The sequence below is a fragment of the Eleutherodactylus coqui genome, chromosome 8 (assembly GCF_035609145.1).
Source record: "Eleutherodactylus coqui strain aEleCoq1 chromosome 8, aEleCoq1.hap1, whole genome shotgun sequence".
Classification (NCBI taxonomy): domain Eukaryota; kingdom Metazoa; phylum Chordata; class Amphibia; order Anura; family Eleutherodactylidae; genus Eleutherodactylus; species Eleutherodactylus coqui.
This window is the reverse complement of record NC_089844.1, coordinates 111,163,713-111,189,394: the sequence shown is the minus strand read 5'-3', so window position 1 is coordinate 111,189,394 and position 25,682 is coordinate 111,163,713. Positions and strand designations below refer to the sequence as shown.

Sequence of the window (25,682 nt, the reverse complement as noted above, 5' to 3'; positions counted from 1 at the left end):
GTGGTTCCGAGTGGCTCCTTATCCCATCTAGGTCCGGGGGGGTTTGAGGTGCAGGTGGTCCTCTTGTTCCTTCAAGCCCCACGTTCTGGGCACCAATTACTGTTGTGGAATTCAATGTTCCGTCAATATGCTGTGAGGCTCCAAATCAGAGGTGGTTATGGCGGCCGCCGTGAGAAAGCAATGAAACACAGAGATCAGGCCTGTGTCTAGAAGCAATCTGTGTTTATTCTGTACATTGTCATTTCTTATACAAAAAATAGAAGGAGTATCAGTAGGCGTATCAGTAGGCGTATCAGTGCAAAGGCTAGTGTTACAAAGTTCAATCTGTTATACTGAGGTCAAAGTACTAAGGTGGTGAATAATTGCGTTTTCTCAATAAACATGGCTTCTTTTGTTGGAATGTAGACTGACTGTCTAGTACCTTGATTCTTTATCACAATCTACATTTTAATCACATGCCCTAGACAGCAGTTAATGATCGAAGCATTCCATTATCCTTTGATCATTGTAACGAGATTAACAAGATCTTGGAGACATGATGGACATTTAAGATTACACCTCTACTTAATGTAATTAAGTACTAACCTAAATGTACAAGCATTTATCAGAGCTTTTCATAGGACACAGAATAGAGTGTACAATTTAGGCCTAAAGCCTCCGGAAACGTATATCAAAGATACATACATATATAAATTAATATGTTCATAACCCTCACAGCAAGGATTACCTCTCCGTGGTTATCTGTTGACCTTGCATCACACTGATGTGATTTTTCATAGAAGCAACTTTAGCACCTGAAGATGGGGCGATTCTTGAATATATCACAGCTGTGGGGGTTTCTATGAAATTTTTTAAATAATTGGTGAAATGAAGAGATAGAGATACAATTCTGAATAATAAACGTATTACCTTGCGGCGGTTGCTGGTCGGGGCACGTCCCCCCCGGCTTGTTGTCCGGCTGCCGGGGGCCCGTGTGCCTTGGCGGCGTGGTGCTGGTGGCGCGCGGCATCTTGCGCGCACCTGTAAGTGCAGCTGCCATGCATCAGCTCCCTTTTATTATGTTCTGTTGGGAGTTGGCTGTCTCCCTCTCTCTGCCCCTGGGCAGAGGCTTTTGTTTAAAGGTCGGGCAGAGACTTGCAACCACTGTTATTGGTTTCTCTCAGTGTGCTAGCTAGTCTGCCTTTGTTGGTCTCCTGCCCTCTGTCAGCTATTATGCTATACTTTGCTATTGTCCATCAGGTTTTTCCATCTGCCTCAGTTCTGCTTTGTATTGTTTGTGTTGGTTATTTACATCTGCCTTTTCTGTCAGTATTCTACCCTTTCCATACAGGTACGCCAGCATCCCTTTTTGGTCCCTAGTGAGAGTAGGGACCGCCGCCCAGTTGCCCGCCTGGGGTTAGCCAGAAGTGGAGGCAAGCAGGTAGGGACAGGGGTTGTGGGTGAGATCTAGGGCACCCGGGCTGGCGTATCAAGGGTAGTATACCGTAACATAATAACTGGCCCTTAGAATTGCTCACCAATGGAGGCCATGAGTATGCTCGCAAGTCAGTTGCAGGATTTAGTGCTTGTGATCCAAGACCTGTTCGGCCGAATGGTGGCGCAGGAGCAGCAGGAGTTAGTGCGTGTTTCTACCGCCCCTGCTATTCCCGAGCCCAAGTGTCCTCTTCCTGAGGTATTTTCAGGGAAGAGGAGCAAGTTTTTTGTTTTTCAGCAGGCATGTAGATTGTATTTTCGGATGCGGCGCCGCTCCTCCGGCTCAGAATCCCAGAGCGTTGGATTGATTATGTCCTTACTTCAGGGTCCCCCCCAGACATGGGCCTACTCATTGCCCGAGAGTTTGGCTTGCCTGCAGTCAGTGGATTTGTTTTTTCAGGAACTTGGAGGTATTTTTGATGAGCCGGACTGTGCGGGGTTTGCGGTATCTCATCTCATGTCTCTACGTCAGGGGCAGCAGTGGGTGAGGACTATTGCTCTAAATTTAGATTGTATGCAGGTGAAACTTCTTGGAACGATAGCGCCCTTAAAGATGTGTTCTTGTTGGGTCTTTCTGATGCTGTCAAGGATCTACTCATTTCTCATCCCGCTCCCGTGACACTCAATGATGCGATGGAATTGGCGGCCAAACCTGACAGGAGGCGGAGATCTAGAAAAGAGGAACGTCAGGCCCGTAAGGCTAGGGAATCCAGCAGACCCGCTCCCCCTTCTTTCATGCCAACTTCTGGGGCCGAGCCTATGGAAGTGGATTAGCCAAGTCCCGTGGAACGGCGACTGTTCCGGATGACTCATCGCCTCGGCCTCTATTGTAGAAAAGCCGGACATCGTGTAGCGACCTGTCCTCAGAAGAGTCTACAACATCAGTCTGAACTGGTGGAAAACTTCAGATCCTTTGCTAATTTGATTAGTCTAAGTTTTATCAGACCTCTGATGACTGAATTCTCGGCATTAAAAATTCCCGTACGCTTCACTAGTATTGATTCTACCCCTCTGTCTGCAGGGGTTGTACAATGGAGGACTCCCATGTTACTGTTCACTGTGGGTGTTCTCCATTCTGAGAATCTGTCGTTCCTGGTAATGGAAAGGATGTCTGTTGATGTAGTGCTTGGTATGCCCTGGTTGGCACTGCACAATCCCCGATTTGATTGGTCCACTCGGGAATTGACACATTGGGGGTTCTCCTGTCATAGTCACTTAGCTACTATATCCATGTGTTCAGAAGATACCATACTTATTCCTGAGTATTTGTCCGATTTTCATGATGTATTTTCCCAGAAACTGTCTGCAACTTTGCCTCCCCCTAGGGAGTGGGACTGTGGTATTGATTTGATCCCCAACAGTCCCATCCCTAAGGGAGCCATTTCCAATTTGCCTGGGCGTGAGCACGAAGCCCTTAAGTCCTATATCTCAGAGTCTCTGGCCATACGACATAGCAGGCCGTTCAGTTTCCCTGCTGGGGCAGGTCTCTTCTTTGTAGAGAAGAAGGATGGGACATTGAGGCCTTGTGTGGATTATCGGGCTTTGAATAAAATTACAGTGAAGAACCAGTGCTCCTTGCCCCTGATTTATTGAAATCAGGGGCCCACTGGTTTCCAAATTGGACTTAAGGGGGGCTTACAATTTAATTCGCATCTGAAAGGAGGATGAGTGGAAGATCACGTTCAACACCTCGTTCAGACATTTTGAATGTCTAGTCCTGCCCTTCGGACTTTGTAATGCCCCCGCTGTGTTCCAGGGATTTATGAACGCGGTCTTCCACGACTTCCTGGCGGTATTTGTGATCATATATCCCGATGACATTCTGGTGTACTCCCCAGACTGGGACATGTGTGGCATCTGAGGATGGTTCTGACCTGTTTTCGTGAGAACCAACTTTTTGTCAAGTTGGAGAAATGCATTTTTGGTACTAAACAAGTGTCTTTCCTTGGTTATGTGATTTCACCCACAGAGCTTCAAATGGAGTCTGATAAAATGGCAGCAATCTCCCAATGGGTCAGACCAGATAACCTGAAAGTTCTCCAGTGGTTTTTAGGTTTTGCAAATTTCTACCGTAGATTCTTTAAGAATTATTCTGTTATTGCTAAACTCCTGACTGATCTTACCAAGAAGGGTGCCGACTTGGTAAGATGGTCGCCTGAGGCCCCAGAGGCTTTTAGTCGTCTCAAAAGGGCGTTTACTGCTGCCCCGGTGCTAGTACAGCCTGACGCGCGGCGCCCATTCTTCATTGAGGTCGATGAGTCTAAGGTGGGGGCGGGGGCTGTATTGTCTCAGGAAGTCAGCGGGAGACTTGGGTATAGTCCATGTGCGTTCTTCTCGCAAAAGTTCAGTTCGGCGGAATGTAACTACGACATGGGTAATCGTGAGTTATTTGCGATTAAATGGTCTCTAGAAGAGTGGCTTCACCATTTTGTGGGGGTAAGGCATCCTATTACCGTGTATACAGATCATGAAAACTTGGTATATCTAACCAATGTGTTCCAACTAGGTATATCTCACCAATGCTAAGAGACTCATGGCTCGTCAGGCCAGGTGGGCGTTGTTTTTCACCAGGTTTAACCTCGTTATTACATAGATTCCAGGGGAGAAGAACGTGAAGACAGACGCCCTCTCATGGAGTTTTGGTTCGCTGGAAAGTGAGACAGTGGCTCCCAAGAATATCTTGGCATTTGGGGTGGTGGTGGCAGCTGTAGAATCTGATCTCGTTCCTCATCTACAGAATTGTCAGCAGGACGCTCCCTCGGGGGTGCCGGAGGGCAGATGGTTTGTGCCAGTGACCTTGCGTCTCAGAGTAATTTAAGAGTCTGTCAGTATCTGAACCTTACAGGATGGGACAGAAGGTATATTTATCTTCTAGAAATTTCAAATTGAAACTTGCGCCGCGTTACGTGGGTCCCTTTGTCATCACGCGGGTAGTAAATCCGCTTGCTTATGAACTTGATTTGCCAGCTACATGGAGGGTTCATAGGGTTTTTCATAAGTCATTATTAAAACCTTCTGTCTCTTCAGTTAGCCAGGAGTAGAGGCAAGCAGGCAGGGACAGGGGTTGTGGGTGAGATCTAGTGCACCCGGACTGGCATATCAAGGGTAGTATACCGTAACAAAATGATATTTACCTATTTCATCAGCCAGCACATAACATGTATAGCCTTGTTCTGTTACACGTGGACGATGTTTACCTTCATACTCTGCTGACAGTCACATTATTAAAGGTAATTACTGACAATAGCATGTTTCAAGGTCAAAATTGTTTGTACTGGAATAAACTGTTACGTTGGCTGCCATCATTTTGTGGGTAATTGGTACCTGTTATTTATTTAATTTTTTTTTCTGTCTTTCAGTGACATTCAAGGCAGTGGAGACCAAAGTAGTAAAAGCAGTCGATCTAAAGTGGCTTCCCGATTTCCGAAGTTATCTCGCAGTCACCAGAGAGAGTCACGGAACCCTGAACCTCAAAGTGGGGATCTCTGACCACCATTCCAGGCCATGTCCTAACAATAGATGAGCAGATAAAGACTGAACTCAGCAAAACAACTCTTGTCCATAAATAGGTCATGTCACCATGTAAGGAGCTCTCCAAAATGAAGATCTTCTCCTCTTATGAACAAATCTTCAAATTCTTTTTACTGCTCATACAATGACCATTACTTCTAGGCTTTACTTTATATTGCACATTAATATCACAGGGTCATCTGGAGCATGCCAAGTATAATCAGTTTCTTAGTTTTAGGTCTTCGCATCGTGTTGGCAGCACACCAACAGAGTGTGGTCTGTATCTAACAGCCAGTGTTAAGCATTGTTTTGGCCTCGTACATATTAGTAAGTTGGTTTGAAGTTAATAACTTCGTATGGACAGACAAAGCCTTAGATCACGCTTTTATGACAACTGCCATGTTGTTTGATGATTCTGGCTTGTTAGGTAAAATCAGTGATATCATTGGTTTTCTATAGCTCACCTTGAGCCGATCTGTATGAAAGTGAAAAGCAACTTGTGGGTGTTCTGGATCATTTTGGGTCTCTAAACCATGAAACTGGTAAAAATGGTGGTTGCTGTGCTTGTGATTCATATAATTTACAAAGTCACATCTACATAAAGAGGTTATTATGTCTCCGGTGTCAGTTGAATATAGTCATGTAACCACTATGGGTCTAAAAGACATTGATAATTGCAGTTAGACATGTTGCATTATGTGAGCTAAGTAAAATATCAGGGGACTTCCATTATATATTTTTTCAAACCCGATCTTCACTGGAATCTTTAAGGAACTTATTTAAAGGGCTACTGCAGGACTTTAATATTGGTGGTTTATCCTTAGGATAGGTCATTCATGTTTGATCAGTGGAGTTCATCCTCCAGCACTTCAGATGATGAGCACAGCACTACGTCATCTTCGGTGTCATATGCAGCCGATCATACCATTCACTTCAATATGAAGAGCTGCAGTACCAAACACAGCCACTTCTATGGTCATTGTAGCTATGTAAACACTGAAGAGGACTGGATGCTGAAATGATTGGCAGTTGTCCTGGAGGTTGAATTCTAACAAGGCATCATTGTTAGTCCCAGTAAACCCCTTTAATGTCTGGAGTGTTCTATAAATTGAACTTACTATAGCCTACAGTATAACAGAATTATATGTTTTGGTGCACATTGGTGACATTGTATTCCTTCCTGCCACACGACTCACACAAGAGCAAGCCTTTCTGCCAAGAGCACCCACATTTTAGAGGAACCACTCTATTGGGAAGTCGATTGGGGAAAATACACAAACACACTTTTAGACTATTTGGAATTTATTTTTCTTTTTATGGTAATTTTTTTCTTCCATTGTTGTACACACTGAGACTTTATCCTGGAGTAGAAGACCACTTACATCAACTTTTGTTAATGGAGTCAAACTAAATAAGCCACAACTTGCAAAAATAATAGGAGACAAAAGGGTTTGTTTACTTTGGTCCATCTTTTTTTTTCTTCCTTATAAGGGCTGTGCCATGGCTAGAGATCATGCTGTTATAAACATGGTATACGGTAGTCCATAGCTGCTTTGGGTAATGGCCCTTGTTGTGGCTTAGACACAGCTTCCTTATTCTTCCAGTATCATTTCCTATCCATAACTTGTGTTGTAATTATATAAAGCAGTGGCCTCCAACTCATGCCTCTCTGAGTATTGCTAAAACTTCAACTCCCTGCATGTTCTCAGAGCATTTGGCCACCAGAGCATGCTGGGAGTTTGCGTTGTGGAACAAATGGAGATTCTCGGGTTGTAGATCACAAATACAAAGTACAGATGATGAAACTAGGAGTATAATATACTATTACATAGTAATGTCTTCTAAATAATACATTTGAATGTTCCAACATTTTCAAAGTAAACTTTTTGTCTGTTTTTCCACTAGTTAAAAAAAAAGTGTTGTAAACTGTATTTCCTAAACCTTCTGTTTAACTGGATTTTCACACATAAATCATGATGCACTAAAGGTGAGATCCCAGCTTTTATATTTTGATTAAAAAGTGTCACTTTCATCACAGGGCTACTAAGCACTTATTATGTGGAAATTAAGTACTAAAACTTAGCTTTTTATTTCGAAAGTCACTTTATTGTAAATTGATTTGTAAATGGGGATTTTTAGCTTTTATTTTTTTGTAAGAGGCTTGAAAATTAATTCTGGCATCGGCCATATTCTGTGGTCCGACACATTAACATAGTTGATGTTTATTTAACTACTTTATAGCTTAAAGGGTTGCTAGGAATTTTAATTGATGGTTTGTGCTTCAATTAGGCAATAAATGTATGATCAATGGTGGTCTCACCCAAAGACCCTCACTGTTGAGCAGAGAGAATGGGATGTAATGCTTGTTGGAGCATCATGGTCCCTTCATTGTTTATCCAGGAAATACAAATGAGTGTAAAAGCTTTGTCTGACTTTAGGACGGCCTGGTGGCTCTCCTGACGTGTCCACTTTTGAAAGAGTTGCTATCCTCTTGAAATGCCATTTTGAGTCCCTTCGTTATTCCTTCTGAAAACTCTTTGGAAATAACTTTTGTTGACTAACTCATTTTATTAAATGCAGTAAAATCTCAGACTGCAATGTAAATCCAATTTTTATGATAATTTAGTGGAGAACCTTTTAAATGTGATCAAGGTACTGTATACAAAGCAGGCTGTGTGTACAGGAGAATTCAAGCAAAATGCACCTGCTTGGTTCGGTTTTACTTTTCAAAAGGGTTTTGCCAAGATTAAAAGTTAGTCCCTATCCATGGGATAGAAAGATAGCTACCGTATATACCGGTGTATAAGACGACTTTTGAACCCCGAAAAATCTGCTCTGCAGTCGGGGGTCGTCTTATGTGCCGGTAATACAAAAAAAAAAAAGTGTAAAAAAAAAAAATCATTGCTCACCTCCCCCGGCGTTCTGTCGCGCTCCGGCAGGATGTCGCTCACTCCTCGTCCCCGGCGCAGCATTGCTTTCTGAATGCGGGGCTTGAAATCCCCGCTTCCAGAAAGCTAATACACACGCCGTCAGCCGGTACAGCTATTCAATGACAGCATTGAATGGCTGTGATTGGCTGAAGGCGCACGTTGCTTCAGCCAATCACACCCATTCAATGATGTCATTGAATAGTGTGATTGGCTGAAGCCACGTGCGCCTTCAGCCAATCACAGCCATTCTGTAACTGGCTGACGGCGTGTGTATTAGCTTTCTGGAGGCGGGGATTTCAAGCCCCGCATTCAGAAAGCAATGCTGCGCCGGGGACGAGGAGCGAGCGACATCCTGCCGGAGCGCGACAGAACGCCGGGGGAGGTGAGTACAGATTTTTTTTTTCTCCACTGTAATACCGGCGTATAAGGTGACAGTTGGGGGGTCATCTTATACGCCCCGTCGCCTTATACGCCGGTATATACGGTACGTGCTTAGTGGGAGTCAAACCACTGGGACCCCACAAATCAGGTGAGTGGCTTTCCCGAGTGTCCTTAAATGAATGGAATAATGGTCAAGAATGTGTTCTGCCTCTCCATTCATCGGGATAAAGTGGAGTATAAAGTCTCATAGAAATTAATCGAATGGTCGTGCGCATGCTTGGCCACTGCTTTATTCACACAGGACGACACGTGACCCCCCCATTTTTGTGATCGGTGGGATTTAGTATGGAACTGAACAGCCTAACCGGCTGTACAAGAATGGCAACAGGGACCATATTAGAAGTGCTCTTCATTAGTGGTCTCGGGGTGATATTACATGGTGTTCTAGTGTTGCATTATATCCATACACTATTTAACCCTGTACCCCAGATTATTAAGCGGTATAGTTTGTTTGCTAGCTCCAATATATAAAAATATAAATATCACAATTGCCAGTAGTCACGTCAGTCACTAAAAACGAATAATAGTGACCGTGCTATTTGGAGCTGCATACTACTACAGTGTACATCCAACTATATTCGGCACTGTAGCTTATATACCACACTGATATCGATGCTACTTAGACTGGGCACTGATATATAGAATATGTTCAAAACCTATCACCGTGCTAAACAGGGACCACGTTGAAAGTGCTCTTTATCATTCGCCGTGGGGGTGGAATTATATGGTATTTCTACATTTCATCACACCATACACTAATTAACCCTGTACTTAATAGTGCTAAGTGACATTATACTTTTCTGTCAGCTTCATTAGAAAATGATTGTTATCTTTATTGGTCACTGATAATTCAAGCAGTGACCGAGATATTTGGAGCTGTATACAGCTATAGCGCTGACTTCTGGCTACACACAAACTATATATGCCATTGTCACGTTAGTTGCGGTAACATATTCCAGTGCAATTCAGTCTGTGCATTGATACATAGTAGGTGTATGGACTTACCTGTTTATAGAATGCCTACTTCTTTATTTGGAGTTCAACAGAAATAAAGGATCACGCCTTAGATACATTTTTAACTATATTTAATAAAAGTTATATTTTAGTGATTCCCTTGGTGATATTTCATTTTGGCTCTTTAAGGGTTTCTTTCTCTGTCACAGTGACACCTATTGCAAAGTTACTTCATTTTTCATGGATGTGAAGGTGTATGTAGCCTTCAAACATGAACTCTAATAGGTGACTGTAGACAAGGTGGTCATTTTAAGACTGCTTTAATACATGAGGCAATTACCATCTTCCTGCATTTTGGGGTGTGTCCTTATAGAGGATGTTGTGGATCTTCATTTACATGAAATATACATTTGCCTTTCTTGTCTTTTGCCTTGTACCAGAATAATGTCAGCTGGAATCTGCATTGTATAAATGTCTTCATCTATGTGCTTCACTTCAGAAACGCCCATTAAAAGGAAAACGTTTGGGGAAATTTATGAATCCTGGTGCAAGAAAAAGTAGAGGAGTTATCCATAGCAACCAATAAGATCACTTTCTTAATCTCCATATGGACTTCTAAAAAGTGAGTGCTGGAATCTGATTGGTTGCTGTGGCCAATTTCCAAATGCTACACTTTTCCATTGCACACTTTTGATGAATTCCCACTTTGACAGTATATTACTGTTTATACTTTAGCTCTAAAACATCGGTTTATACAAAGTTGCCATTGGTTTCTGTTTTTTGCCTTTTATGTTAAATCAGTAGGGTTTTTCCTGGGCCATGTGGAAAAATCGAGGAATCGTGCCAAAAGGTTAAATTAGAGCCACAGTATTGAACATCACTGACACTGTGGTTTAGTGCCACGTTCAGTCTCTGATCAGATAGAAGCCATTAGTGATGAATTACGTTGACATTAATTACATAGGTTATAAATAGAGATGAGCGAGCATGCTCATTTAAGACTGATGCTCGAGTGAGCATCAGTCTGTTCGAGTAACTGATTACTACACCGAGCACAATGTGGGGGGCGGCAGGGAGCGGGTGGGAGAGAGAGATCTCTCACTCTTCCACCCCACCCCCCCACATGGTGCTCGGACGAGTAATCAGTTACTCGAAAAGACCGACGCTCGCTCGAGCATCAGTCTTAAACGAGCGTGCTCGCTCATCTCTAGTTATAAAGAAAAAAACACCATTAAGTCTCACCTTTCACAGACATAGCTTTTGAGCTATAAGATGGTAAAATAAACCCCTCTAGGCAATTCAAAGAAAACTCTGGGTACGGCCACATTCACACCAGCATATTATGGGCGTATTTTTGTATCTTTATTATGGATGAGTGTCCTGACTTGACTTGAGTTCAGATCAATAATCACACGGACAGGGTGGACACTTATGTAATACAAGCACAAGAATTCTTCCATATTACAGTATGCTCATGTGAATGCAAACTGAAACTGATACTGTATCTAGTACAGGGGCCGTACATGATATAGAGATTCCCCAAAGAAATTAAAGGGGTTTTCCAAGCCATTTTTATTGATGACCTATCCGCAGGACAGGCCATTAATGTTGATCGGCTGGGGTCGTCCATTCGAGACACCGGCCAATTAGGTGTTTCGGTGCCTGCTGTCAGCCCAACAACACACTAAATAGGGCGGAAGCACATACCTCCGACCCCTGTGTAGTGGCTGGTGCTGGTAATTGCAGGTGCAGCTCTCATTGATTGTAATGCAATTACCAGCATCGGCCACTACACAGGGGTTAGAGCAATCTACATCAGTTCCATGCACCGTGTTGTGGTCCTGACAGCTGGCGCCCAAATAGCAGATCAGCTGGAGTCCCTGCGAACCCCAGCCATTCAACTAGTGATGACCCATCTTCAGGATCGGTCATCAATAAACATTGCCCGGAAAACCTCTTTAATTCTCTTAGGCCCAATACTAGGCATAGCGCACATCATTTTTGTGTTGGGTGTTCCCTTGAGTGTATCCAGCATTAGCAATAATGTCCCACTTACAGTCTCTTCATTCTTTTGGATATATCCTTCAGTATTATTGCACTTTTTGTTGTCCTTAAGGTTATCCTATGTCAGATGTTTTAAGGAGATCCTGCTCATTATAAAAATGTCATTTTTAGTTTAATGGACATTCAGATTGAGCTGTAGAGATAACGTGTTTTAAGGAAGTTTTGGGACGTGTGTATATATAATATATGTAATAATGAACTATAAAAATGTATACATTGACAAAAGTGCATCTTAAGGGATGTAGGTGCTTGTACAAATAACACTGATGTAATGTAATGTTTAATGTGCCTATTATTTACTAATGTCTGAAATACATTGGATTTGAAATAAAGAATCACTGACTGATGGTTTATTTAGAAACAGGAGTCTTCATCTGTTTATAATTGTGTTCCCAGAATGGGGTAATACTTTGCAAATGCCCAAAAATGAGGGTATGAAATTATATTCCAGGATCATGCATGCTGCAGTTGACTACAAAGGTTCATCATAGTTTTGTATGACCCAGGAGTCTGATCTGCTAAACAGTGGTAGAGTAGGAAGTGATCCGGTCCACTGTTACTTTCCAACAGCCCTATCATCATCGAGTGGTAGGAGTAGGACTTATTAGATCTGAAGCATGGAGACCCATCCTCAGTGACACTTCTTCAAGGGAGTATTCCCGAGACTACACATTTTTGCAAGTTTTCACCCATCCACTGGATAGGTGAAAACTACTAGATCAGTTAGGGTCCAGCAGCTGTGACCCCGACCAATTCTGAGACCGGGGCATTGTGATGGAAAAAAACAAGGCCTTTGTACTTGGCTATCTCCCATCAACCCCAATGAAATGAATGGCGCGGCAGCCACACATGCGCGCCCAGTGTTCTATTCGAAGGAACATTACAGTGATTAAGAGAAGCAACCCTGCAGTGACAAACGGGGGGGGACAGATACCCCATTGCTAGCATCAATGGGGGGGTACCAGTGGTCAGACCCCCACCGAACTATCAGTTTTCACCTATCCAGTGGATGGGTGAAAAATGAAAAAAACTTTAGTCTGAAATACCCCTTAAAAAGTGTATAGATCACAAAAGCAGGCCATGGAGCTAGCTATGGGACCCTTGTAAAGAGAGAGACCCAGCCTTGGTTGGTCCCATCCCTTTTGCTGTTGGGTGGCAAGAACCTGTGCTTCTTTAGCCTCTCCAGAGGAACTGCATTATTAGACAAGGGTCATCAAAAAGGAAGATAAAGGGAACAAACACAAAGCTTTAGCAAAGCTGAGCACTACACTGGGAGTTTATGTTGGCTATGAGACGCCTTCTAATGCACTCCTCTGCAATGTTCTACAGTCCTTTTTATTATGAAAAACACTCATATAAGAAAATTTGTCAGAATCACAGTATCATGTACTGAGCCATGCAGTGTTACATGCTTTAAATAGTTACATTCTTCAGTGAACCAATGGATGTCCTAAAACAAATATGTAGGTCATGAGTGGCATACAGTAGCCGTGCCATGGAGAGCGCAATTGTCATTGTATAAGCACTGCTATAATTATTTTATGCAAACATGAGTGGGATAATGGTTATAATACACAACACTGCTGAGCTGCAAAGAGATCAGGGAAACATTTGAACTCACAATTTTAAAGCGTACCTAACTTTTCAGAATAAGCCGATGTGTGTACAGGAGGAATGACATTATTTCTGGCCAGTATATAACTTGTATCCTGCATTTATCACCAGCTTTCCTCTCTGTAGGCTTATCTCTTATTTTCTGTTCTCCTGAGATAGTGAGAGGAGCCTCCTGTTATGCTCTCTTCTATACACTACAAACTGCAGATTCTGCTATCTGTAGCACACATAAATACCTGTATCAGGGAGGACATTATACAGTAGCACTGAGCAGTGTAGATGTGGTTTCACTAGCTGTAACTTGCTATTAGGTCCATCAATCCTAGCTGTATGAATCTCCCTCCTCTGCTCTCTACATACTTCTATTGGTAGCATAAGCCGTCAAACTCTTCCGGTTTTCAGTCTTCACATCTCTCTTACTAGAAATGAACTTCACTTGACAACAAGCAGTGGATGGTAAATTAGAAATAAAGAAGACTCCCTTGTGGCCAGCACTTTAGAGGATTTTTCAGTAAAAAAATACATAATTTTAGCTTAATAAAGTGCTTTCAATTTTGTTAGTTATCACATTGACTATTATGGTATATAAGCACGAAATAGTTGAAAAGTTTATATGACCTTTTTGCCTTTTTGTGACATTATGCTGATCCTAGCACAAATTCACCATTGGAATGCAAAGGCAAAAAAAAGTCAGTTTTCAAGGAGTCAAGCAGCATCTCGTAGAGTTATAGATTATTTCCCAATATTTATAATCAGTTCATTGACTTATTACTATGTATAGGGGAACATTTACTAAGATTGGTATTTACAATGCCGATCCGTATAATTTTCCCCAGCACACACCTCTTCATGTATTAGACACATTCCAGCACCTCCTATACAGAAATGTACACCAGGTCTGGCATATGTAATACATGGATCTGTTGATCCAGGAGGCCAAGTCCCCTCTAGACAAGTCCTGTCCATTTTTCAGAAAAGTGATGAGGCTGTTGTGCTAAAATTTGCAACTTTTCAGCATTTTCCAAGAAAGTTTTGCACAAAAATGTGTGACTTTTAACTCCAGAATTCTGGCATAAATGATTTCATAAATATCCCCAAAAGTTTTATAAAGTTGTAGTTAAGAAGGAGTTCTAGTCTTCATTTTGCCCAGGCAGCTCTCACACACACTGAACTTTAGTGGAATATATTGAACTTGCAGCCTAAACAGAAATGTTCTCATTTACATGTGAATACTGAGAAGTTCTAATCTAATCGCTGACATGATGGAACAGATGCGGCATTCTCTTTAGTGGCAGCAGGATTTAATGCATTTTATAGAAAGATTAAAGTCCCAGCTATTATTGGAAGCCTATTGTCATAAATAAGCATGTATACACTTCTATTGTCTTGTAGCCTGATACTATATTGGTAACTGGTATGTTGTCTTCTGATATCTAAAATAACCTGGAAAAGTTCTGGAGTTTCCTTTGGCATCCTCATTGCAATAGTCACAGGAGTGGAACTTGCTTTCCAAAGAGAACATACAGTATAAGAAGAAATCCACGTTCTTCCCCTTTCCTACTGTACTCCCTGTGTAAAGGTCAGTCTTCACTGCAGTTGTAGAATTAAATTCATGCACCTTAAAGATTAAGAGATTTTGGAAACTACATTACAATACATAGGATAGGGGAAAACATTGTATAAAACCAAATGTACATGGCAAGATGAATACATATTTAATAATTTTGTTGTCAGCAATTTCAGGACAATTTTCTCACGTTTGACATACAAAAGAAAATCATAGTTTTGAAAGTTGACACTTGGTATATTGTGAAAATGACACCTAGCGCTTTACAGGTATTGATGCAAACTGCCATGAAGGCACCTAAGTGTACAATGAATAAGGAAAGCTGCATATAGATAATGCTTGCAGAGGAAATTGTAACAAAGTAAAGCCTAAGATGCACAACAACTCCAAAAAATATAAAGTACCCGAAGTGCAGAGTTTATACGTGTGACTTATTCCCACGTCTACATGCAAAATCCTCAAAATTAAAGAGTCAAAAATCTCCACGAGTCAGATCCTGGCAAGCATCAGTCACGGAGAGGGCGACTGTCCTGATAGGTGTAGGGGGTGATTATTACATACTTATGTTCTCACTCCTTTAGTAGAAAAAAAAGGTCACCCCTTAAGGGCTCCCACACACTTGCGTTTTTTTGTTAACGCGATTGTCAATGGGACTTTCTAATGTTAAAAACGCAACGCACCAAAAACGCAAGTTGCACTGCGTTGCGTTTTTAACATTAGAAAGTCCCATTGACAATCGCGTTAACAAAAAATGCACCGTTAAAAAAAAAACAAAAAAAAAACGCAAGTGCGTGGGAGCCCTAAATGTGACAATAAGAGGGCATATATTGTCGCCTTGACAAATCAGGGAGGATATATCCTTTATTCCCCCCTGTGGTCACTTAAGACTGTACAGGGGGAGATATAACAGTAACAGCTGTGAACTTTCCCCCTGGTGTCACATGCAGTTTCCCTCACACACACACAGCCAGGGACTAAAACTTTTCATGCTGCTCCTCTACTTCAAATGAGTGCTGCATCCCGAATATTGCACCTGGGGATTTGTGTAAGGAGAATTTGTGTTTATAAAAGAGAAGACGATCCCAGATCTCGTGCAGAAGTCTGAGCCCAGGAGAAATTCAAATCAAACCAGCTTATGTGGTATCAAGTGATTTCTACTTTATTCTGAGGTGGACAAAGTATATATACCCTAAATGACATCACAGCAAAAATTATATACCTCCAAAATGGATAGAATATATGATAGGCTAAAATTAAAATGATTAACATAAGTTACACCTTCTAGGGTGTATCTATTACATACAATGAGACCATTATGAATTCAGGAGAAAGGAATGCATGTAATGCTTTACAGGCCTACCCCCTGTAGTCTATAGTTTCCTGTCTATAGATATGCATACATGGGGGGTCTAGTAGACTCTCATCTTTCCTGAGAAGACATGGAGGCCTAAAGAAGGGTTACATTTAACCCCTTACTCATACTAGTATCATGCTCTACAATGCAATATAGAATAATTAACTGATACATTGATCTACAATTTTCTTAACATTCCCCACTTTAGATCAATACATCAACACAGTATAATAGTAAATACACATATATAATGACTCTACCACAGACCCCCTGGCTGAGGCCCGAAGCTTTATTACCAGGACGCCTGGGTTCACACTTCAAGACTAAGTATATAATTATTTCATATAAAAGCATTACATTGAGATATATATATATCTAAAGTCATTCCACCAATTGTACCCACAATTAGGCCCGCCCCCAAGAGAAGCTTGGCCTTGATTTATTATGAGATTGATGTTTCTTTCTTCATATATAAATGATTGTCCATTATGATATAAAATCTTACTTATTGAAATGTCACTCAGTTATTAGAGCAATCCTCCAGTACAATCAGGACACACTGGAATCAAAATGTCACACTTCAAAATCATCAAAGAAAAATGGCGCTTTCTTCATAGAACTTTTAACCATCACTTGTCATAAAAGGTGGTCACCTGACCCAGTAAGCCATCCTGTTCTTCGTCATCTTGTATATTTTGGAACATAGTTTTGGTGATGGAAGTGTTAATAAGGTTTTGTAACAGTCCTCGGATACATGGAATACAACAACAACCACAGAGTACTAGAATGGAGGCAAATACTGACATAGAGACTAATGTGGAGTATATGACTTGTGACCAGTGTCCAAACAAGTTTTCCAACCAGTCTGTGAATGGATTGTCTATACCAGAGTTATCAGCTAGTTCATTTTATTATGCATTTAACCCTTCCAGTGCTCGAGTAACACTACCATCAGGTGCTGTGTTATTAGGAATGAAAGTACAACAATATCCTCCAATCATTTTACAAACTCCTCCTTTTTCTGCTAGTAACATATCAAGAGCCATTCTATTTTGCCATGCAATGAGTGAGGTAGGTCCTAGTTGTTCCGCTAGGCCCTTGATTGCCTCTCTTGTATAATTAACAAATCTCTGTTGGTTATAGTATGTGTAATTAATCCGGTCTACATCTTTATTCACTGTTACCCACCATACGAGAAGAGACTCAAACCCCCTGCAGCCATCCGATTTCTCGTCCCATACTCATCCGGTACCCTCCTTGGGACCCCGATGGGTCAGAGGAACCTTTGGGAGAGGTGTTCCTAGTTCTCCAGACACGGCCCTTGCTGTTGCCCTCGGAGGTCTTTAGGTACACAGGCATTATCAGTTGTACCAAGCACAATCCCGTTAGGGGCTGTACCTGGCACCTGTTCTAGGCCCGGTCACCACACAACCATCACACGTCTGTAGCTCAGGCCATATCCCAGAGACAACGTGCCCTTACGGTTCTCCTCTCCGCACAGCATCCCTCAGGCAGTCTCCCGTAGTCTGCCTTGGTCCCATTACCAGGTAGCGCGAAGCAAGTATAACCCCAGGATCAGAGGCAACAGCAGGTATTTGGTCCCTGCTCACAGGTGGAAACAGCAAACTCAATGTATAGCATGGATCACTTATCTGTGGGGGGTTGGTACAGTTAAGAAGCTTAATCACACATTTTAGTTCATCACAGCTTGAAGACTTGTCATTGACTTTTATCTATCGTGGGGTCAAGTCTTCCTATCTCCTATAATTATTAACATTCTGTATACACAATATTTACTACATAACATTAAGATTTACACAACTACTACTACTCCAATCATCTGCAGTCGCTTGAACTCCAACGTTAACACCCCCCCTCAGGAATTTCTCTTATCAGGGAGAGGTGATGGAGTAAGATAAACAGAGCTTTAGCTGTGTCTGGACTCCTACACATAACTGCAGCATCCTTGTGCTATCCTTCCCGTAATAGGGACACTCAGCTCTCACATTATCAACAACTTCATTATTATTATATCTTACATGACATTATCACATTGAAAACACCATTTAACAATCAAACTCACTGCAAACCAATCACAGAACGGACATGTACACAAATAACAGCAAGAATGGACGTTCCCTATTCACACAGGTTTATACTAAACTTCATTCCTGATCATCTTCATTACAGGTCTATTCATATCAAGCAAGCAGAGCATGGCTAGTCAGTCACACTCCCCCCTCCCTTTTTCTCACTGAACTCTAAAGCTGAAAGGTGGGGGTGAGGGTGAAAGAAGCATTCCCATGTAACAGACGATTTAACCATTTGTGAGCTGACCCCAGCACACAGAGCAGCACTCAGGCCATTGTCATCTTCATCTAATACTACTGTAAACCTTCATTCCTTCACTGTGTGATCCCAGGACTGTCTGCATCATGTAATCATCCCTTCTGTCCTGCTGCCTACTATCCCTGGTCCTTGTCAGCAACACCGTCACCCATAGCAACCTGTCACCTCACTACCGTCACCCATAGCAACCTGTCCCCTCACTACCTGACACTTATCTGAAGGAGACCTTACATATTCCTCTGCTACGACTAAATATCCCGCAGTATCATACTGACCCTATCTTATAGCACACACCTCAGGTAGACAACATATCATCAACACACAGAGGACAGTGATGGAAGCTGCTGACTATTCCTATGCAATTCAGAGAAGGCACTAATCACTGGTGTTGTGTACTACAAGTGCAAGCATTGGGATGCCAGGTAGAAGGTACAGCTATGGGATGTAAGGAGCCAAGATGGCGCCTGGGCGGCGGCTGAAGGTCTTACAGCAGGTACTAAAATGGCCGCAGGCCATGACTGGCACTAAGATGGCCGCCAGGGACGTGGCATGACTAGGAGTACGATCAAGCCAGGCAAGCATCTAGCCACGCCTTACCCCTTTGTGTGCAATGCCAACAAGTCCCTCATCTGACACACATCTATAATAATCTTTGTATATAGCGCCAACATATCCCGCAGCGCTTACATAGACAGGGGGATACAGAAAGACAATACAAACATTACAGAACCACGGTTACATAGTAATCAGCTGATGGAAACAGTAGGGGTGAGGGTCCTGCTCCAACGAGCTTACATACTACAAGTAATGGGGTGATACAGAAGGTAAAGGGCTGGAGATGTGCACGGTATGGCGGGGTGGAGATGTGCACGGTATGGCGAGGTGGAGATGTGCACGGTATGGCGGGGTGGAGATGTGCACGGTATGGCGAGGTGGAGAGTGAGGGATGTTATACACATAGACAATGGGCAGACATTTAGCCATGTGACGGCAGAAACAGTATGACTGCAGGGCTGGTTTATGACGGCTAGCAGGGATTGCAGTCAATAAGTCAGGAAGCAGATCTACCAGTATGGCACTCGTCACTCCTTCTATAGAAGTTACACTCAGAGCTCTCCCAGCATCCCCCATGTGTAGGACGGCGCCCCCTCCTGGTCTTATACTCCCTTCTGCATTGTGTTTAGCACAAATAATACAAGACAAAAAATTTTTTTTTAGTAGTTTGTAAACCCCTAGGCTGTGAATACTTCCCATATGAGTGCCACCATCCCCCCTGTTGAGACATGACACAGGCCATGGCTCAAAACTGCTGCACATCTGAAGAACGATTTAGGTAAGATAGTTTTTTTTCATCTACGGAGATGTACAGTCCATCTACAAAGAGTGTATTCAGCATCTACAAGAGATACCTCCTGCAGATCTGGTCTGAGTAACACCTCATGTGCCATCTCTCCTAGACAGTTGTATGGAGGACCGTCTGAAGAAATAGGCAGTAAGGTAGATGGATGGAGCGTAGTACATCCCTAGGTTGTCAGGTGTGGCTGTGAGCAGTAGTGTCCTGCAGGGGGATGTCTAGAAGGACTAAGATATGAGTATAACTAACTGCGTGCGGTACTCAGTGTGTGGGGGGACAGCACTATAGTGGCAGAAGATTTGATTGCTTCAGCTGCTGCTACTACTGCTTGTACACAGGGGGGGAGCGCACGGGCCACTGGATCTAATCTGCAAGAGTAGTATGCCAGCGGTCTCTGTTTCCCACCGTGTTCTTAAGTTAACACAGAGGTCATATATCCTTCCCCTGAGTCAACAGTTAGCACAAAGGGCTTGCTGTAATTTGGCAGCCCCCCAGACTGATGTGCCCACCAGAGTCTGTTTTAACCTGACAAAGGCTTCCTCAGAGGCCCATCTCACTGGATCCGGTCAACTGCAGCCAGAAGTTCATCACAGATGAGTCTGGTAAGAAGCGCTGTCAGAGATGCAGAATTTGGGATCCAGGAGCTGTAGAAGTTTGTCTGTTACGATCGTGTGGGCAGGCAAAGCACGGAACCCACATGATCATGACCAAAGGGGACACACACGGGTATCACCAGGGTCACACGGGACTCACACCGGTTTCAGGCAACTGACCCTGTGCTACAAGGGAGGATGACAGTGGCCCTACCTAAGCGGGGACATTGCCCTAATAAGGGCAGCCCAGCGGTCTTCGGATCTGGGCCCTAGCTGATCCTAGGAGCCACACACCAGAACAGGATGCATTCACATGCCACATGACAGACCCAGAATACACTGCATACAACATGCAACCACTAGTAACAGATTGGAAGCTGAATATAATATCAGGTATTAAGTGACATGTTGTACAATATGTTGAAAGCTAGCAGGCCACTTCACGGCTCCTGGTTATACCGCTAGTCCCTACACTAACCAGGAGTCCAGCAAACCCAGACAGCGTTCACACCGCACGCTGCAACAGGACACAACACAGATTGCCGGACACAGCAAACTAACACAAAACTGACAGAATTTAAACGTACAAACGGACATGAACCAAGTCACACTGCAAACCTCACCAGACAAGCATTCATGACTGCTCGCCTGAGGGGCCATACAGACTGACCAGGGGATTGGCTAGCAGACAGTACCACACCCAGCCAGCTCAATCATTAACCCTGTGAGTGCTGTGCTGCTGGAAACACAATAGAACAACATATCCCAGCAGCACACGTAACATTGTCATTCCCAAAGAGGACATCATTTGCTCAAGGTTTTGGGACCTCCAGAATTGCTTGCCTACCTTCATCTGACAGGTTATACCCCAAATATTTAACCGTTTACTGACAATATTGGAGTTTCTACCTGTTTACTTTATGGCCTTGGTCATACATAAACCTCAAGAGTGTGACTGTGTCCCCCCCACAATTCTCTCCACTGTCTGCTGTTAGCTACCAACATACAGTAGTCGCTGACTACCTCTAAGAGGCTGGAACTGCGCTAAGTGTACTGACATAGCCTGGGAGAAAATTGTTGGAGATTCACAGCAGCCCTGAGGTGAAGGTATACCTAACTCTGGTGAAGGTATACCTAATTCTATCATAATATCTCATCACAACACATTTACTGGACATATTCAAGACTACATAATCTGACATTTCACAGGCTTATTTGTCTCTAGGTCTGTTATAACTGGTTCAGAGAGGGATTCCCTGTGGGTCCGGTCATTAACCCCTCTTACCAGGATATGACTATTAATACATTTTACATTGGCTACATATTGGGATGTATTAATGCCCTGGTCGCTCCTGAGCCCACCAGGAAAGTAATCATCCGCCCATTCACCTGGAGATCTATCTCAGGCAGTGGAAATTGCCATGAGATCCTCCAAGTGTTGTACATCGACCCCTCCTAGTCATTTTTCCCCAAGGTGGCTGAGAACATTGTTTCTCAGGGCACTCTCAGGCAAAATCACTAGACTTCCCATAATTCCAACATACATTTAAATCCCTGAGCTCTGCTTCTTCCTCTGTCTCTACTTTCACATCCTCTCGCTATCCAATAACCTCTCTGACTTTCTTGAACCATCATATCACATTCTTCTCCCCATATAAAAAAACCTCACTTTCTCACCCTTTTCTTTGTAACACTTTTCTGCATGTTTTGCATATTGCAAAACATCCTGCAAGGATCCCATCCTCAGGGTAACCATGTATCTCACTATATAACCTCCTATTCCCTTCTGATTATACTATGGAAGGGATCTACCATCTCCTCCTCACACATTCGCTTCATGCAATATAAGACAACAATACAAATAGTACATTATGTTAGTAGGCGGCCGCCCTCTTCATATTCTTAGTTACTCTATAACACAATATCAAAGAGAAAGTAATAGAAAGATAAGGAGTAAAGTTCCTGGACACCCCTGTGTCCCATGACGTCATCTAACCACTTTTTACGTGTCGCACGGAGTTAATTCTTTCCTGTAGCCTTCTCACAATGGCTATGGTCTCACATAGACTACTGCTATTGCCCCTTTGGCAACCCATTCGTCTATACTTCTCATTTACCTTACACATTTCACATAGACTACTGCTATTGTCCCTTCGTCTATACTTGCCTCTCATTTACAATACACATTGTAAATTCTACTAACACTAAAGTATACAGAAGAAGAAGAAGAGAGAAGAAAAGTTTAACCATTGTTATACTTACTACACGTTATCTGGGAGGCTTCTAAATTCTCCGGCTAGTTCGGAAAAACGTCACTGTTTCAGACAGGATGCCCGACTGGCCTCTAATGACGTCTAAGCAAGACGGAGGTCTTTTAATGATCGGAGAGTACTTCAGACCCACCTTTTCACAGCCAGGCTGTCCTCTCCCTCTGCAGTGAGTGATTCCGGCTCGAAGGACCAAAAATGTAAGGAGAATTTATGTGTTTATAAAAGAGAAGACGATCCCAGATCTTGTGCAGAAGTCTGAGCCCAGGAGAAATTCAAATCAAACCAGCTTATGTGGTATCAAGTGATTTCTACTTTATTCTGAGGTGGACAAAGTATATATACCCTAAATGACATCACAGCAAAAATTATATACCTCCAAAATGGATAGAATATATGATAGGCTAAAATAAAAATGATTAACATAAGTTACACCTTCTAGGGTGTATCTATTACATACAATGAGACCATTATGAATTCAGGAGAAAGGAATGCATGTAATGCTTTACAGGCCTACCCCCTGTAGTCTATAGTTTCCTGTCTATAGATATACATACATGGGGGGTCTAGTAGACTCTCATCTTTCCTGAGAAGACATGGAGGCCTAAAGAAGGGTTACATTTAACCCCTTACTCATACTAGTATCATGCTCTACAATGCAATATAGAATAATTAACTGATACATTGATCTACAATTTTCTTAACAATTTGATCCTAGAATCATTTAATAAAAAGAATATTCTTGGCCTTATTATAAGTAGATTGACATGATATTCACTATGTGAACATAAAATGGGTTAATTCACATTTGCGATGTTGCGATGCCATGCAGGGGGAAAACATTGCAGCATGTTCTTTCTTTTTGTGATATCGTCCATTGCTTACAAAGGGGTTGGCGGGAGCAGTGCCGGGCCCATTGAAAACAAAGGAAGAACATCACGATTGCCTGCCGCAGCTGTGACAGCCCCGCAGGGAATCCATGTGGAAACCCCTGGATGCGAGGCGTTTTCACATGGAAAGAGGCTGTTTCCATGTGAAAACGCCTCGCATCCAGGGCTTTCCACATGGATTGCGAGGGCAATATCAGGCCATGATTCACGGTCTCGCCAGTTTGAAGGGGCCCTGACTCTCCCTAGCAGCGCCGTTGGCTAAAGCACAACAGCGCTGCTAGACTTAACATAGAATCTTTGACCTGTCCTGACAGTCACTCAATGTATCAAACTCACATTTTATGATTTTGCAGCGATGGTGAGGATGTCACAAGTCTAATGATACCAAAATCATCCACTGATGGTCATGCAAAAGGGGCAAACTGTGGGGCAAGAAAAAGCCTGCAGGATTTTTTATATTTGATTTCTAAGCTCTAGCCCTTCCGTTCTTATCACTACATTTACAGTCAAGAGTATTTCATATTATTACCTGCAGTTCTTCTCTGCTGTCCCGCTGAACCATCGGTTGCAAGCCTTTTTTTTGGCTATCCAAGATGGCCAAATGATCTTCAGCGTACCTAATCCCCCACAGTGTATTTAGTAGTTGGACTAAGGCCTCTTTCTCACGGGCTACAAAATTGAGAGATTTTGTAGCCATGCGACATCGCTACAAAACACATGTAGGTGAAGCTCATGGTTTCCAAAAGCTTTTTTCAGGCTACAAAACATCGCTCATGCGAAAGAACCCTTTGGAAACCATGGGCTTCACATACATGCGTTTTATAGCGATGTCGCATCGCTACAAAATCTCACAATTTTGTATTCCGTGTGAAAGAGGCCTAACGATGCACTATACCTGCTCTCTGATTGACCAGAGTTGCTCACGTGATCAGCACTGGCCAATCAGAGAGCATTGTACTGTGTGCATTTGGCAGTTGTCTTGGTGCTGTACAGATGGAATTTTGTCAATATGTGCGGATTTGGGGCATTTTTAACTGCCGAATGCGTTCTGCGGTATGTCTTCCGTCTTTTTAAACAGGCTTTAATTGCATAATTACATCTCTTGTCTGTTAGAAATCCACAACAACAATTTCCCAAGACATCCTTAACTCTGCAGCAGAAAGCTTTTCCGCTATGCAATTTATTATTGGATTTTCTACGAAAAGATGTGCTGATTTTAACTTGGGTGGAATTCATGGGAGCGCCGACAGGACTCCGCGATGAGCCTACCTAATAGATAGGCTCGCTGCAGGAAATCGCAGCATGCTGCGATTTGAATCCCGCAAGCAGAGAATCGCTATGATTTTTCGCTCGTAGACGTTGGGCTGCGCTTTCCATAGTTGGCCTATGGAAAGCATTCACTGCATTATCCATGGACGGATTATCGCAGCGGATTACGCAATGACAACTTACCTAACTGTCGCATGTGAAAAGTCTCTTACAGGTATAAAAACAACACAAAATAACTACTTCCAATTAAGGGAATACGGCTATATTCACCACTACGCTTACCACTACACTTTTTTTGCTTCTCGGTTCGCTCAAACTCCGTGCCATAGCGGATGACTATTAACCCCTTAATGACGCGGCCCCTTTTTTTTCATTTTTGTTTTTTCCTCCCTCCTTTAAAAAAATTGTAACTCCTTCATTTATCCATCGACATCACTGTCTGAGGGCTTGTTTTTTGCGGGATGAGTTGTATTTTTTAATGGTATTATTTAATGTACCTTATAATGTACTGAAAAACGTTTTAAAAATTCTAAGTGGAGTAAAATAGAAAAAAAACCAAAACATTCCACCATGTTTCAGTGCATCTTGTTTCTACAGCGCACAAACTGCAACAAAAATCACATGATAACTTTATTCTATGGGTCAGTACGATTACTATGATACCAAACTTGTATAGTTTTTTTTTTTTTTCAAAGACATTTAATTTTTTCAATTATTTTCTGCTGCATCTTCTGCGCACAATAACATTTTTATTTTTCCATCGATGTGGTGGAGCGAGGACTCATTTTTTGCAGGATGTCCTGTAGTTTCCGTTAGTATCAATTTTGAATACATCCGACTTTTTGATCGCTTTTTATTGCGTTTTTTCTTGGAGACAGGGTGACTGAAAAAGTTCATTGTTGGCGTTTTTTTAATTTTTGGACTATGTTCACCCTGTGGGGTAAATAATGCGCTACTTTGATAGATCAGACTTTTACGGACGTGGCGATACCAAATATGTATTTTTCTTCTATGATTTAGATTTTTTTTATTATAGATATGGCAAAAGGGGGG

At 42.5% G+C, this 25,682-nt stretch overlaps 1 protein-coding gene across 1 annotated transcript in view; it reads left to right on the top strand.

Annotated features, from left to right (window-relative positions):
• Nucleotides 1-7,784, top strand: part of SNX29 (sorting nexin 29) — a 433,715-nt gene extending 425,931 nt beyond the window's left edge. The window contains exon 21 of the mRNA XM_066576210.1: nucleotides 4,833-7,784. Coding sequence (XP_066432307.1) covers nucleotides 4,833-4,962 — 130 coding nt within the window. The 3' untranslated portion in view covers nucleotides 4,963-7,784. The remainder of the gene's footprint in view (nucleotides 1-4,832) is intronic.
• Nucleotides 7,785-25,682: the final 17,898 nt, after the last annotated feature.